Genomic DNA, 16,343 nt, shown 5'->3' on the forward strand with positions numbered 1-16,343 from the left:
CTGGGTTCAACAGCCGAAGGAACAGAGAAGAAAAAGGAAGATGCGGCAGGGAAGAGGGGAGCGGGGGCGGGGTGAGTGGCTGCGGGCTGAGATAGAGGCAGAGGTGGAGAACCCTCTGAGCCGCGCCGAACAGCTCGGAGATCCCTTGAGGTTCGTACAGTTGGCGAAAATATAACAGACCCCCTCCCCCCCTCCCCCCAAAAAAAGAAAAAGGAAAAAGAAAAAAACCAAACCCGTTTGTCTGACTCGCTCACTTGGTGCAAATGAAATGCAGAGGGGTGTGAGAATCACTCAACTGCGCAAGACGGCACCCCCACACGCTTCCCTGAAGAATTGTTTCCCGCGTGGCCCAAATTGCAGAGCCCGGGATCAGAGGGTGTCTGTGTGCCCAGGAGGGCAGGGGTGAAAATAGACCCATCCGCCAGTGGCAGAAACCCCAAACCGAGCGAGTCCCGCCCCAGAAGAAAATGCCCTATTTGCCATTTGGGGGTGATCCTTTCCCACAGACCTGACGGCGTGGGAGTCTCGCAAACACCCAGGAATACACTACCGTCTCGGCCACCACCGCGGTTGAATACAAATCCTGCCAACAGACAAAACTGGAAAAGAGGGTTGGTGGTGGAGATCTTGATAAGGAGAATCAAAACCCAGAGAAATGCATTCCGATGGTAGCTGGTATTTTGCTTGAAAGAAAAAATAAAAAGAGAAAAAGAGCCACCAGCAGGTAGATCTTGGATAAACAGCTTATTGCACTTGACTGTAATTTCCATTTTCCTTTATGAAATTGTTTGTCAATAATTGCAAATGGCTACAGAAACCACTTTAGCTTACCTTGGTCACTTGCTTGTGAATAATGCCCTAAGATCTCTGTGGGAGACAGAATCAGCTGCGTGAAATTCATTGCCTGGTTCTTGAAAATATGTGGTTTGATAATTTTGAAGAGAAAAGCCTTACCCATCAGGGAAGATGAAGTAAGATTTTTAAGTGCAATTTTCTCATTTCAGAGTCAACTACAGGTTGTATCATACTTGAGATAAAGACAGAGAATTCTTGCTTTTAAATCAGGGATATGAGGAGAAATAGATGAGGGGAGGCTTCCCAGGAGAGGATTTATCCAGAATAAAGAAAAAAATGCTGAGAACACAGCTCTGCACTGTTATTTAGGCTCCATTTGTTCTATTTGGTTTGTGCTAGCTAGTTCTGCCCTCCTGCTCCTTTTACAAATTATTACTACTTGAATAATTCCAAAAACATCTAAATCCAAAAGAAATAGATAAAAGGAAGAGTTGAGCTCCAATGAGTGCAGGAGAAAGTTAGAGGTCTGGAGAGATGTGTGCTCTTTTCAAAGTTGGCTGGGTATGTTGGAGCTGCTGTGGGGCTTGTTTAATTGGTATTTATGCAAGAAACAACCCGCTGACATTCACGTTGGCAACATCTAATGCCAATCATTGTGTAAGAGCGTTCCACTGTCTTCAGGGCATGAGGCATAGAACACTGTACACATGTACTCATGGTAGCAATATTTTTTCCTTCCAAGTTTCTTTCCCATCGTCTTCCTCCTGTAGTTGGAATACTCAACAGAAAGAGGACTTTGCTTTAGTCCGGGGAGTGGGATTTTCCTGTCCCAGTGTCTTAAAAAGAAATGGTTGCATGGATTTATCTCTTAACTGGACCCACAGCAAAGATCTGGCCATATCTCCATGCCTGTCGAATAGGCTGGCTTTTGAAGGTTCAGGAAACTGTTGCTATTTTCTTGACAGAATCTGATTGGACATCACCAGACTCTCTCATGTAGCTTGCTTGGGGGGGACAGTCACCCCATGTTGTTCTGGAAGAAAAGGATGTGAATGGAGAGCCAGCTGGATTGTAATGTTTCCATCCCAAGAGGGGTTTTCTGTCTGCTAGAAATTTAGATTTGAACTATCTTCCCTTCCTCCCTCCTTCCCTCCCTGCCTCCCTCCCTCCCTCCCTCTGTCCTTCCCTCCCCCTCCCTCCCTTTTTCTGTTTCTCCCTCCCTCCATCCTTTCTCTCTCTCTTTCCCTTTCCTTCTTCCTTCCTTTTCTCTTCTTTTTCTTTCTTTCTTTCTTTTTCTTTCTTTCTTTCTTTCTTTCTTTCTTTCTTTCTTTCTTTCTTTCTTTCTTTCTTTCTTTCTTTCTTTTTCTTTTTTCTTCCTTCCTTCCTTCCTTCCTTCCTTCCTTTCTTTTCTTTCTTTCTTTCTTTCTTTCTTTCTTTCTTTCTTTCTTCCTTTCTTTCTTTCTTTCTTTCTTTCTTTCTTTCTTTCTTTCTCTTTCTTCTTCCTTTCTATTTTTCCTCCTTTCTTTTCCTCTCTCTCTCTCTCTCTCTCTCTCTTTCTTTTATTCTTTCTTGGCTCAGAGAGTTCTTTGCTTTGATTTTCATTTCCACTTGGTACTTGGCCAAGTTGTGCTGAACTCACCCACTGAATGAGGACCTTGAGCAGTATGCCTTCTTCTCCCAGACCTGCCTTCTGATTGGTGGACAGTGCTGTGGGAGGAATTTGAGAGGTTCCTGACTCATGATAACTCCTGGCTTTGGCTGGTTATGGTGCCAGTCTAACCACTATTAGAGACATTTCTTTGGTAAAGAAATTATGGATCTCCTGGAAAGGGTCTTATAAATGCAGATGTTCCATCTAGGGGATGACAGTAATGCATCTTCAGGTCTTGATAGCTGTTGATGAATTTGCTCACTCCCCAGAGAGGGCCAAGGTAACAGGAAACCAGGTCTTAAGATTGTGACCTGTAGGACATGTCAGCCCTGAGGGAGGGGGGATAGCCAGGTCTGGGAGAGGAGGGAGCAGGTGCACAGAAGTGGGGAGACATAGGAGAGGCTGAAGAGGAGTATATGCAAATTATTGAGTACATACTTTTCCAGGCAAGGGTATACCTGCAGATAGAAATCTTCTGGCTGTTTCTTGGCTAACTTTGCCAGTGGTAATGAGCGTTAGTGGTAGAAGCTCTGCATCATATCCTGCATACAATTTAGGAGGGTTTCCTCTTGCCCTCTTCTCCCTATAGAAAAATATCTTGTCACCACTTTCTTCAGAATAGCGCTTTGATGCTCCAAGTGTCCATGAACTTCAGCTTTCTAGCCAGATGTTGATTTCCAATGACTTTTCCTCTTGTGTCCTTCTTTCCGTCAGTTTTCCCTTGATTGATTCCTTGGACACATGACTTGTTAAGGTCTGACCAGCCCTGGGACGTGGCCATTCCTCAGTTTAGAAACAAAGAAACTGATCCCAGTTTAAGTGACCTGCCCAGCGCCACGGAGTGAGTACTGGGGGGTACTTCTCAGACCCTAGGATGCCACATCATCGAATCAGGTGCAGCTCGATATTCGTCATGGTCTGTTGTACCCAAGAGGTGTGGGGTAAGGGAAAGAACATAGCAGCAGTCCTGCATTTGAATTTGGGCCCAAGATTTTAGACACATTCATATAATTTTTCTGTTTTTAGCTTCCTTATATCCCAAATGGGGGCTGTGATACCAACCTCATTGGTGTATCTTGTAATGGAAATGAGATAACATGTGTGAGGCTCCAGGCACACTGTAGCATTCAATAAATGTTGGTTTCACCCCTTTTCCCTTTTCTTATATCATACATACTATTAAAGTGGCTTCTCATTACTTTAATATGCAATAGCTGTGTTATTGAAAAAAAGGCATAAATTGAATTCTACTAAATCAGATTGCATTTTAAATGCACGGGGGGATTTAGCTATTTAAAGGAAACCTGTGGTGAATTCTTTTGTAATGCAAATAATCACCTAATTTGTCTGTTTAGTAAGTTGAGCTTCTCATGTATCAGATTTTCTTAATATGGGGCCTGCTTGTAGAGAAGAGACTTCACAACCCTCCCTCACTGATGAGAAAAAGCCACTCAGCTTGCAAACAGAGTCAGTTATTGTGTTCAGTTGGCAAAGCCTTGCTCTGGTGTTTTGAGCATAATCTCATATTCCCATATTATTAAATAACAGAACCTCAGAACGGGAAGCTGGAAGACACCTTAGAGATTATATGGTCCATCTCACCCATTTCACAGATGAGGAAATGGAAGCACACAGAGGTGAAGTGACATGTTCTGTGTCACCAGCCAGTGACTGTCAGACAAGGATCCAATTCCAGGCCTCTCTTGCCAGGGGAAGCCCCGTCTAGCCCATCCTCACTCTGCCCCCACCAGGATCCTAGGGCCGTGCACATGTGCGGCGGCATAGGAGGTGATAAACAAATATGATGCATTTTCTGAAACGACCAAAAGAGCTGCAAGTGTGGACTGTTTAAACAGAAGCTGCCAAATTTGCCGTTTCGTGAATTGATGACAATATTCAGCTTAACCTTTTTGTTAATGAGTTGAATGGAATCCAGCAGAGGGAGGTTGTTTGGCCTTTTTGTGAGAAAACAGTTACAAGTCTTAGCTATTGCTACTCCTGTAAGGATTTTACTGTATCGTGTCTCAAAAGTGCTTTCCAAGTGGTAGAGGAAGACCTGGTGATGGACCTGGATAGATGCCGCATGACTTGGTGGGTGTGTTCTCACTAGTGTCAGGCTGGCCGGGAAACCTGATTTGAAGCAGAGAGGTCTGGACAAGCTGCATTTGATATTCTCAACGCTTTGAAAGATTCGGAAATCACCCTGCCCTGGAAATGCCCCCAGATTGTCCCCTTCTAATTAGTGCATTATTTTCCTTAAATTGCTAACCATCGAAGATATGCATATTTCTTTTTTTTTAATTAAAAAATTTTTATTTATTTATTTATTTATTGGTTGCATTGGGTCTTCGTTGCTCTGTGCAGGCTTTCTCTAATTGCAGTGAGCAGGGGCTACTCTTTGTTGGGGTGCGTGGGCTTCTCAATGCGGTGGCTTCTCTTGCTGCAGAGCACAGGCTCTAGGTGCACGGGCTTCAGTAGTTGTGGCACACGGGCTCAATAATTGTGGCACTCGGGCTTAGTTGCTCCATGGCATGTGGGAATCTTCCTGGACCAGGGATCGAACCCGTGTCCCCTGCATTGGTAGGTGGGTTCTTAACCACTCTGCCACCAGGGAAGTCCTGATATGCATATTTCTGAAAGAGTTCAGTGGAGAGGCAGGGCCTTCCCCCTTGCTTATGTTGTCCTGGTCAGTCTGTGCAGCTCTGGGAGCTTTCTCAAAGGGCAGAACCTACCTGGAGGGCCTGAGGACTTTGACCGTGGTGCCAGTTACTAGCTCCGGGCTTTGGGCCATACTCAACCTCTTTTAGCCTTTTTTACTCATTTACCCAAGAGCTAATGATTGGTGTATGAAAATTCAGTGAGATACTCTGTTAGGTACTTGAGACTTTGATACAGAGAAGGTACCTAGAAAATAAAAAGAAGCAGAATTCAGGGCCCTGGCCCTTGAGGAACTGTCCAGACTCCTGACCTTTCAGGAAATAGCTAGAGCCTGTGAGAGAGCCACAGACTCATGCCCCAGCTGGGGGGCCCGCTCCTCAGCAGACCTGGGCCAGTGAGGTGGTTAATGGAAAAGCCAAGGATCTGTAAGGTACCCATGTACTGTGTGCTTAGGACCAGCCGGGACGGAATGAACAGGAAGGGCTGCACGGGAATTTAATGGTTAAGCCTCCTGGAAGCTTCCTCTCGGAAGCCCCCTCCCGGAAGCCCCTCCTGGAGGCTCAGAAATAGTGGAAGGTGTCTGCTCCCCTTAGAGTCCGCTTTCAGGAGTGTGGAACTCACGCCTCCTTGAAGAAGTCCATCAGCTCAGGCGAGGTTTGTATCAAGCCCCAGAGGAAGGTCAGTTTGCGAGAAAAACTGTTCGAGTTTAAGTCAAGCACAGAAAATGAAGTAGGGCTGTTTGGCTTCATAGCACAAAAAGGTCATTATTTCATTAAAATTCATTGACTCCGACTAGGATGCGTTTAGATTAAAGCTCACAAGAATTGCCCAAGAGCAAGATTAGGCAATGCAAGATTATATGATGCCACCAGATTTATGTACTTTCCACAAACTTTCAAATATATTTTTCCTTAGAATTTAAAAGGGAAACTAAGCCTTCTAGTCAAGTCTGATTTTTATGACAGTGTATCAGATTTCAAAATAACTGCTGTATTTCAACATTTTATAAGTAGCTCTGATTTTACTTTTAAAGTGACAAAAATTTTTAGTAACTACCTCACCAACTGGGCAAATATAGAAAAAGTTGCTCTGCTTTAGTGGAACATGAATTGCAGACTAAATTAGCAACGATAGCTCCTGTTTACTGAGCACTTACCCTGGGCCAGCTACTGAGCTTTCTGTGTATGCCTCTGGTACCCCTTTACAGACTAGAAAACCGAGCTTCAGAGAGGTTATGTGCCATTAATTCTATGTTGCAAAGGAGGAAACTTACGCAAAACTCTAAGCAAACTGCCCAGTAAATAACAACCAAAATGGAACCTCTTGTTTTCCATTTAAGTGTATCCATCCACTAAACAAAACTAATTCCTGTCTCTCTGTTACTTACCCCCCAATCTTTCCTTAACCTAAAGCTCTAAACAGACCTATGAGATGCTAAAGAGACTAAAAATTATTACAAACATGAATACCTTTAAAAGAAGCTCAATTTACTATTTCCAGGGCTGTATAGCAAGTGGAACTAGGTTAAAGCCATGTGAGTAGCGTAGGTAAAGATGATTTGTAATTAACAGGTGGACTGTGTTTATGGTCGTCTATAATTGAAAACCGTTTATTCTCTGAAGTGTTTTAAGTAATTGGGAGGTGCCTTGGGGTCATGAAGAAAGGCTGGTCTTTGGAGACCAGCACATCCCGTTCCTTTTCCCCTTCATCATTTCTCCTTCAAGTATCCATTCATTCTGTGCTGTGCCAGAAAGCGTACGCTCAGGGTCATCCCAGCCATGTGGGCTTGGTCTCAAGCCCTGAATTAGTGGTCAGAGTCAACAAGGTTTTACTGTCCTCTGACTGGTCTTCCTAGTGAAACCATGAAGAACAATCCTCCTTCTCTTAATGGGTGGTTGGTGTCATTCATAGTCCATCACTTAAATGGTCTCATCCAGAAAGTCAGGTTGACTTTCTACGTGTTTCCTTTTGTGGAATGCCTGAGGTCAGGCTCTTTCCAAGTCACAGATTTTCTGAGGGAGAAGCATCCGCTAGGAGAATTGCGAGTGACGGAGTATCAGTCAAGTGGTGAGAAAAATCAGAAGAGAACTAAGTATTTTGGGGCAGAATGGGGGAAATCCAGGGCTTAGCAAGTGCCAGGAGGCAGGAAATGCTTGTCATAGACAGACTAGAACTGTCTCAGCAGACTGGGCCCTTGGCTGTATTTCTGAGTGTACTCCAGGTGTATGCTCAGAAATCCCAGGCAGTGGGCTGTGACGACCCCCCCCTCCTAATCTGAAAGTGAAAAAAGTGCAGCTTTCTCTGAATGCTTTTGGACATATGTTCAGTTGTGCTCTAGGGAGGCACCATCCTTTCCTTTGGGACTGGGAGGACGGAATGAAAATTTTATGAACTGGAAACTGAACAAGTGAATGGAAAACACAACCAGATGTTGGCTGGCTAGGGTAGAGGAGAATTGTCCAGATTTCAGGTTTCCAACCAATATGTATAAATAGGTTAGAAATGAACATAGATTAACCATCCTCCCAAAATCTGTTGGTGCTGTTTATTCTCTTAATTGCTTGTGCATTTTAAGCATCAGATTCCCTTATGTGAAGTCAGTTCTTGTTTTCAGTTAAACTTCCACAAAAGTCCTTTGAAAGAATCTCATGTAATTCTTTAAGAGTGAAGGTCCTAGAATAAACTTTTCCTATAGATTTGCTTGTAGATGTTTTCACTCTAGGTTATTTCTAGTCTTGATGAAATAACTGTTTTCCCCACTGAGACAGACAAAATTAAGAAGCTCTTCAATTGATCTCCAGCTCTGATTTGCTTCTAGTGATTCTAAGATCAAGGAGTGTTTACTTCAGAACTGTAAGCATACCCATTGCTTCCACTCTGACAAATTAATAGGAAACTCTGACAATGGTAATAGGAATATTTTCACACATAACCCACCCTATGTGTTTAATTTTCAAGTATTTTTTTGTTACCAGGGAACAACAAGATAATTTATATGAAATAGCTGACATTCTATGTTTAATCTTTTCACAAGCTCTATAACTTATACATTTTGGGCTCCTTGGGTTGATTTCTTTCTCTTTTTCTGGTGATTGAATAATCCCTTTTTCCCATTGGGAAATCTGAGGCACCAAAAAATGTCATTAACAGATGACTGGCTTGTTGAATACATCAGAGAAAATAGCCTTTCATTCTGATTTTGTGGACGAAATTTAAATGCTAAATTCAGACAGCTGTAAAAAGTAAAAACAGATTTGAAAAGAAATAATGCCATCAATCACAGGATTTTTACCTTCACAGAAATTGGATTTATTGAAATAAAATGGTAAATAAAAATGCTTTCTGATTTGGGAGAATCAGCCTAGTTTCTGATACTTTTCTGTTTCCCTTGCTCCAAAAGTGTCATCAATCTCTCTGTTCAGATGCAGTGCAGCCAGGTGTTCGGAATCATAAGGGGACAAAAAGAATTAGTTTCTTACTGAATAGGGAAAATTAAACAACAAAAAGAGAGGTCGGTGCAAACAGGGCTTAAAAATATGAAAAATGCAGACCCATTGAACTGAACCCTTTCTTTTCTTCCTTCTGCACCCCCCAGGAATAACTCTGCTACAGGGTTGACTTCAAGGACGTGAATTGGTGACCTCATCCCAACATCAGAACCTCAGCTGTTACTCTAATTTTTGCATCATTCCAGGCAAGTTGACTTTATATGGAAATAAAATTCAACCTTGGGGTCTGATGGAAATTCACTGTGACATTCAAATCAAGAACACTTGCTGAAACCCACAGAGCCTTTTCCCCATGGGCCCTGATGGTAGCCTCCAGAAGGTACAGCCTCAGGTGGTCCCCCTTTTTCTGTGGCAAGAATAAACTTTGGGTCTTGGATTGTGACACCATCTGTGGAGAAAATGGTATGCGAGGGAAAGCGGTCAGCCTCTTGCCCTTATTTCTTCCTCCTGACCGCCAAGTTCTACTGGATCCTCACGATGATGCAAAGAACTCACAGCCAAGAGTATGCGCATTCCATACGAGTGGATGGGGACATCATTTTGGGAGGTCTCTTTCCTGTCCACGCAAAGGGAGAGAGAGGGGTGCCTTGTGGGGAGCTGAAGAAGGAAAAGGGGATCCACAGATTGGAGGCCATGCTTTATGCAATTGACCAGATTAATAAGGACCCTGATCTCCTCTCCAATATCACTCTCGGTGTCCGGATCCTCGACACCTGCTCCAGGGACACCTACGCTTTGGAGCAGTCACTCACGTTCGTGCAGGCTTTGATAGAGAAAGACGCTTCCGACGTGAAGTGCGCGAATGGAGATCCTCCCATTTTCACCAAGCCTGACAAGATTTCTGGCGTCATAGGTGCTGCCGCGAGCTCCGTGTCCATCATGGTGGCTAACATTTTAAGACTTTTTAAGGTAGGTAAAGGCACTAGACAATTCTGACCATTGTGGAAAGACGGTAAATTGTCCTGACTCCAACCGCAGGTTTAAGAAGAAAGTGCCCACGATGAAGACGCTCGCAGACTTTCTCGGGGCCACAGTTTCCTCAAAGAGAGGAGTTTGGGTCTAGGCTTCTACAAGTGTTGATTTCGTTCCATTTTTAAGAACAATTAATTGGAATAATTGTGACTTTTTTTTTCTGAACCCACAGGTGATACTTTCTGTGACATGTTGAGTCCTCAGCACCTTGGGATATGCTGTTTATTGAGGCTTATTTGAAAGCAAAGCAAGGGTTTTTTGAGAGTCTAATGAATTCAGCTCATTTATCAGATTTAACATTTCTATGGTATTTGAGATATGATTTACTTGGTGAAAGTTCTTTAACGTGGGAGGCTCTGTTATGACAAAAGTTCCTGTGTGAAGAAATAGTATTTATTACTAATGGGTAGATGGGAGTGACACTCTGGGCTAGAAGATGGCCATAAAATTGTCAGGTTTATTATAGCTACAATAGAGCAGCACCTCATTACTTCAGACTGCTCTGATGTGGACTTCGAATAATTATGTGTAATTCTTATTGAGTTAAAAGTTCAGATTTAGCAGAATAATTTGAGATTTTTTGGTTTAGGTTGGATGATCTATTACCTATAAATTGCGTATTGAATAAAATTGACAAAATAAAATAATATATGGTACAATATTTTGAAAGCATGAAGTCCCATAAAAATAAAGTTATTGTAATTCATCTTTCATTAACTTTCTCATTTTATTTATTAACTTCCATTATGTAGTCTTTTGTAATAGACATAATTTTAAAAATTGAAAATACTTTTCACTGATTTTTTTTCTCAGTGGGGACATGATTTTTCCAACTTATTCTGCATTAGCGAGTCTTCATTTAATATTGTGAGAAGCTGTTTCTGTGAATGTTAGATTTAAAATTATCAATAGAATATGGAGAATTTGGGCAGATGACAGATATAGTGGCAAAAATGAACAAAATAGTGGAAAACTTACTTCTAAAAAAGAAAGAAGTGTTCGAATCAAAGACTTTCTGGTTTGGAAGCTGTCTTGAGGGACCATCTAATCTGGTTCACGTCTGTAACATCCTCACAGCTTCTGTGTGAACTCCCTTAGTTTGGAGGAAAGCATAGTAAGAGGCCCCTTAATGACTATTTTCAGATTGATGAAATTTTCCCAAATGAGGATGCTGCTGAGCAGAATCTCTGCGTCTAAGGAGTAGTGAAGAGTCACACACAGGCATCAGAGGATGCCAGAGATATTTGAGCCAGACATTAGGAAGAGCCCCTTGGCAAGGAGGAGAACGCAAGATTAAAATAGGTAGCCAAGGGTGCTCTAACTCTCCATCTCTGGAAACCTTCAAGGGAAACTAGAAAGTTGTTAGTACTTTCTCTTGAGCTAACTGACCCCTTGCCTGGAGGCAAGATGCAGAACCAGAATACCCCAGGTTTACCCCCACATCCTGAGATCTAGGATTTCTCCCAGCACCCTGATTCTGAGTTGCACGACATTTTCGGCTCTGGGGTGATGTCCAGCTCCAGCCAGTTTCCCAATTCTTTTCTCTTCTCTGACTTGATCTCTCTTCCCCCGATGCTCCAAAGCATCTCTTTTCTTTTCTTAGCTCATAACCACCCACTTTTAGGGAAGAGGAGACTTTCATGAGGATCTTCTCCCTTCCTCCTGTTACTCTCCCCTTGCACACTAATTCTGGTTCCCATCAATCCCATTGTAATTCCCATGAATCCTGTCTCCTTCCTGTAGTCTGGTGCCAAAAGTGGGCAAAGATTTGAGGAGTGAGGTAGAGGCGACAGTTGCTTAATTGTGGTTTTCAAAGCTTGTTTACGTTAATTTTGCTACAGAATCAGCTTATCTGTAAAATGGGGATGTTAACATTGCGTTAGGTTGTTGGATGATTTGATAAGAAAACGCAGATGAAGGATTCCACCAGGATCTGACAGTGTCCTTTGTCTGCTTCTGCTGCCAAAGGGAACTTCGGGCCACCGGAAGGGTAGGTTTTGTTTATATGCATACTAGACCTGGCTTCTCTCTGCTTTGTTCTCTCACTGAGTGGCCAGTTCTCTCCTTACACTCTTGGGTAACTCTGGAGGGACCTTCTTTGACCAGGTGGGAGAATTACCATTGACTCTGGGCAGAGTCCACTGCTGTAGGTCAATTCTTGAGACCGTGGTCAGCACACGAAGGGGCTGCCACTGTTTACCAAAGCACAGGGAGTGGGTGACTTTTAGCTGGGGGGAGATATTGGTTGTGGTAGATGTCATAACTAAGACCAGTATGCTGGCGCAGCGTGAGAATTTAATATATGGAAGCAGATATATTTATTAACCAAGTCACCAGGGCTTGAAAAATTTGTCTTTAACAAGAAAGTGAGATGTAAGTGGTCAGCCTATCTTCCAGTTGAACTTGGAACCACATGACCATGAATTGATAATTACAACTTGATTATTGTTGTGCTACTCTAATTTACTTTGATTTATATGAGACCTCCAGCCAGCACTGCACGCTGATATTAATTATGAAATGGTGATGGTCACTCTCGGAATAGAAAATGTTTCACTTTATATGTGAATATATATTCTGTTTAAGCACATATGCTAGGACTGATATGAAATATTAGAATAGTTATCAAAGGAATGATTGGCAAAATAATGCATTGGGGATTGGCTTACAGTTCCATTTTGAAATATAATAATTTGATTAAGCAAATGCTAAGATCAGAATAAAATTAAACATTTAGGGTAGTTTTGTGGAGTTTGGGCCCCTCCAAGATAGCATATGACCCATAGTGTCTAAAAAGATGCCTGGATATCAATATAGTGCCACTTATTCCTGGATTAATGGAGTTGCAGAAGGTCGAGCATCTTGGTTTGGAAAAACACAAACAATTAACCTTGACCATGGGGGATGTAAACAAGGTCTTGATTAATGAATTTACTCACTGTCCTGCTCAACAATAAGCATTTGTTAGGGTTTTTAGAAGGTAGCTGTAATCTGTTTAAAATTGTATAGAAAATATTTGGGCTGAAATCAGAAGTAATCTCCAAATGACCCAGTTCTCTTTTTCTGGACAATCCTGGTAAAGCCATGTAGTATCTGCCTGGGCTACCTTGTGAAGGAGACAAAGTCCTCCAGGCATGCTCATCTTCCTCTTCCTTCAGTCTGGCTCCCCTGTGGCAGCCTCTCCTGACCTCATATCCCTCTACGTTCTCCTAATTGAAGCCTTGTTTCAGGAAAGGAGCTGTGCATGTATTATCGGTCAGCTGCATATAACATGTCTATCTGTGTTTAAGTCAGAGGAGAATTCTGCTTTCCGTGAGGTCACTAATTGTGGTTCAGTGAAATGATTTGTCTTTGTAAAGAGGATTCAGGCACTGGGAGGAGATTCATTCAGCCTCCCAGAGACTGTGCTTTGCCTGGGGGTGGGGTGGGCACCACCTCTGCCGTGGAGTTCCTGCTCATCTCTAGAGGGAAGGAATGTTGCCCGATCTTTGTTTCTCTTCCTATCAAAGCTCAGGGGCAAATGGAAAAAATCAGCCCTTTAACTTCAGACGAGAATTGGACAGGAGGTGGAGCCACACGCCACTGGGGGAGTGAGGGGGGCAGAAGCTGCCTTGTGGCCTTGCCTCTTGGGGCACTGAATGCCATGCTAAACCAGTGATGGTCAACCCCCAGTGTGGGGGGCTCACACCCTCTGTCCTCATGCCCTGGGTGGGGGGGTGTAGGCCATCAAAGCTACCTCCGAGGCTTTTCACGTGACAGGACCCGCTGATGAGGGTGTGCCTCCCAACCCCCTCCTGAGAACATTTTTCCCGAGTGAAGTGTCTCATTTCTCAGGTGTGTTGGGAGTGAAAACAAGCTTGAGAGTCACAGAACAAGACTTCAGCGATCTGAACTTTTTAGAAGCACTACACACAGCCTTAACACATGCACATGTGACACACACACGTCATATACGGGTTAACGTGGAGGCAGAGTGGTCACCGAGTGACTGTTTGATCCCTATACCAAGTTAATGGTTTTAGATAGTAGTAGGATCAGTGAGGATAACGTGACCCGTAACTGCAGAGGGGCAAACCCAGAAAACCCAGAACTGCTCCAACCTGCACGAGGGTGAATATACCATTTCAGCGGCTCCTGTGTTGCAGAGAGACCGAAGAGAAGAGGGGTCCAGCTCTCAGATAGAGACTGTGTTTGAAAAGAATTCAAAAAGAATGAGAGGGCCTTTTGGAAATGTTGACTGGGAGGACCATAATTTAAATTTGTTTTATAAAGCAGTTTCGAGGAATTTGCATATGTTTTATAATGAGCCTGGGTTTTTTCCCTTTTCTAGAACATTTCCACCCCTCTCCTTTAAATTAGAGCAAATCTGTTGCTCAAAACAATAATAACATGTCTTACTTTGAGCAAAGATTGAACATTCTAAGTTAAAAATAGCACATTGATACCAGGAGGTAATGCATATTAATGTCCACAAAGATGAATTGGGGTTAGAAGAGGACAGTGTCAGATATAATTTCTCTTTCTCACGTTTTTCTGGTGAACTTTACCTAGAGAGTTAATTTTCGACTTTTGAAGGATAGGGGTTAGATAGTCTGTAGTGTATACTTCCTAAAGCAATCAAATAGAAATCCACTTGTGGATTATTCTGTAATTATCTAGAATTATTTCTAGGTAATTTCTTACCATGTGGAAGTGTCCTCGTTATAAGTGGCTAAAACTGACCTTCATGTTAAGTAAGTGAAGTACAGGGAAGCATCCTATTACCCTGGATGTGCTTGCCTACCCTGCTATGTTTACCAAGATATATTTTCTTCCAAGAGACTTTACTAATTGCATCAACCGCTTGCGTAAAGCCAAGTGTTTTGCAAGTTATTTATGGCATACAATGGGCTTTCTTAACTGTAAACTCTGAACAGGTAAATCTGCCGTATCCAGGCTCATCTAGTCAGATGGACAGAAAAATGAGCCCAATCAATAAACTCAGAAGGAGGTAACATTTCATGTTGAATCTTATTTGATGGCAAATAGATCATGGAGAATTGAAAGATAGACTCCTTCAGTCAATCCTTTGCTCTTGTAGCAAGCTCTAATTTAGTTTTGTAAAGAGCCTACTCACTTCGGATGAGAGATGACGGGTGTTCTCTCTTAGTGGCCCTAAGTGGAGGGGGAAGTGGGCACTGCCCATGGTCACTGACACAACTTGCAGCCATAGAGATACATAAATAATCAGATGTGGTCATGCCATCCTCTTCTTAAAGTTCTATTGGCTGCTATTACTCCCAGGTCTACTTCTGCTCAGAGAAGTCTTTTCTTACTTCTCTCCACTACACTGTTTCTTTGTTGCATGTAACAAAGCACCTAGTATGGACCTGTCTGGGAACCCAATAAATGTTTGCTGAATGAATGAATGAATGAATGAACTGTATCTCTTTACCCTTTCCACCTCTTCCATCTCCCTCACCCCAATCCCAGATATTGGAAATAACAGGTGTTGGGTAGATAGGATAGAGGTGGGATTTTGTATATTTTACTTTTGTACTCATTGAGAAAAAGGAACAGAAGCAAGGAGAAAGGGAGAAAGGAGAGACACTATATTTTGGGTGTTCTGTATTTTCATGTGCTGCCTCATTTTCCTACCAATTCACATTTTCTCTAAACAGATTTTTAAAATTAAAAATTAAATAAAGACATGAACACATTGTTGTTTTGAAAAGTCTAAATAATGAATAAGTAAATAGTGTAAAATGGAAAGAAACCACATCCAAACACACATATCTAATAGTAAAGTTACATACACACAGAATTTTATTAATAGATCTGTCTTATGGCTTTCTTTTTCAATATAACAATATGCCTGGGAGAGATTTCCATGTTGGTTAATATAGATTCACCTCAGTAATTCTCAGCCCTGGCTGCATGTTACCATCACCTGGGTAGGTTTTTGAAAAGCCCAAACCATACCCAAGACCAATGAAACTGGAGTGGAGCCCTGGCACTGGTTTATTTTAAATGATCATTAGATGATTCTGTTATTTGTCCAGGGCTGAGAACTATAAAACTTTAGCTGCTTGGTTTTCAATTATATGAATAGAGCATCATTTATTTAATGAATCCCTTACTGATAGGTTACTTGACTTTGATTTCTTTCTTTTTTTAAAAATTAATTAATTAATTAATTAATTAATTAATTTTATTGGCTGTGTTGGGTCTTTTTTGCTGTGCACGGACTTTCTTTTAGTTGCAGTGAGTGGGGGCTACTCTTCGTTTTGGTATGCAGACTCCTTATTGCCATGACTTCTCTTGTTGCAGAGCACGGGCTCTAGGCACATGGGCTTCAGTAGTTGCAGCACACAGGCTCAATAGTTGTGGCTCACTGGCTCTAAAGCACAGGCTCAATAGTTGTGGTGCATGGGCTTAGTTGCTCCGCGGCATGTGGGATCTTCCTGGAGCGGGGTTTGAGCTCGTGTCCCCTGCATTGGCAGGCGGGCTCTTCACCACTGCACCACCTAGGAAGCCCTTGACTTAGATTTCTTAAGGTCATTTTTCATTTAAAAAAAAGTTAAAACAATGCTAGAGGCTCATCCAAGCACTATTAGGTCTAGAGTGAATTTTGATACCATAGAGCCCCTTCTTGGACCAACAAATGAGCTGAATTAATGAATTACTAAAACCACCTTGCTGTACAGCAGACTCACATGACACAGGCCAACATCACAGGCCATGGCTCTTCATGACATAGTAACTTAGAACCAGTGTAG

The 16,343-nt window shown here is 42.4% G+C and overlaps 1 protein-coding gene across 1 annotated transcript in view; it reads left to right on the forward strand.

The window, feature by feature from the left end:
- Window positions 1–9,012: 9,012 nt before the first annotated feature.
- Window positions 9,013–16,343, forward strand: part of GRM8 (glutamate metabotropic receptor 8) — a 757,013-nt gene continuing 749,682 nt past the window's right edge. Inside the window, exon 1 of the mRNA XM_057733569.1 lies at window positions 9,013–9,522. Coding sequence (XP_057589552.1) covers window positions 9,013–9,522 — 510 coding nt within the window. The remainder of the gene's footprint in view (window positions 9,523–16,343) is intronic.

The sequence above is a fragment of the Hippopotamus amphibius genome, chromosome 4 (assembly GCF_030028045.1).
Source record: "Hippopotamus amphibius kiboko isolate mHipAmp2 chromosome 4, mHipAmp2.hap2, whole genome shotgun sequence".
NCBI classification, from domain to species: domain Eukaryota; kingdom Metazoa; phylum Chordata; class Mammalia; order Artiodactyla; family Hippopotamidae; genus Hippopotamus; species Hippopotamus amphibius.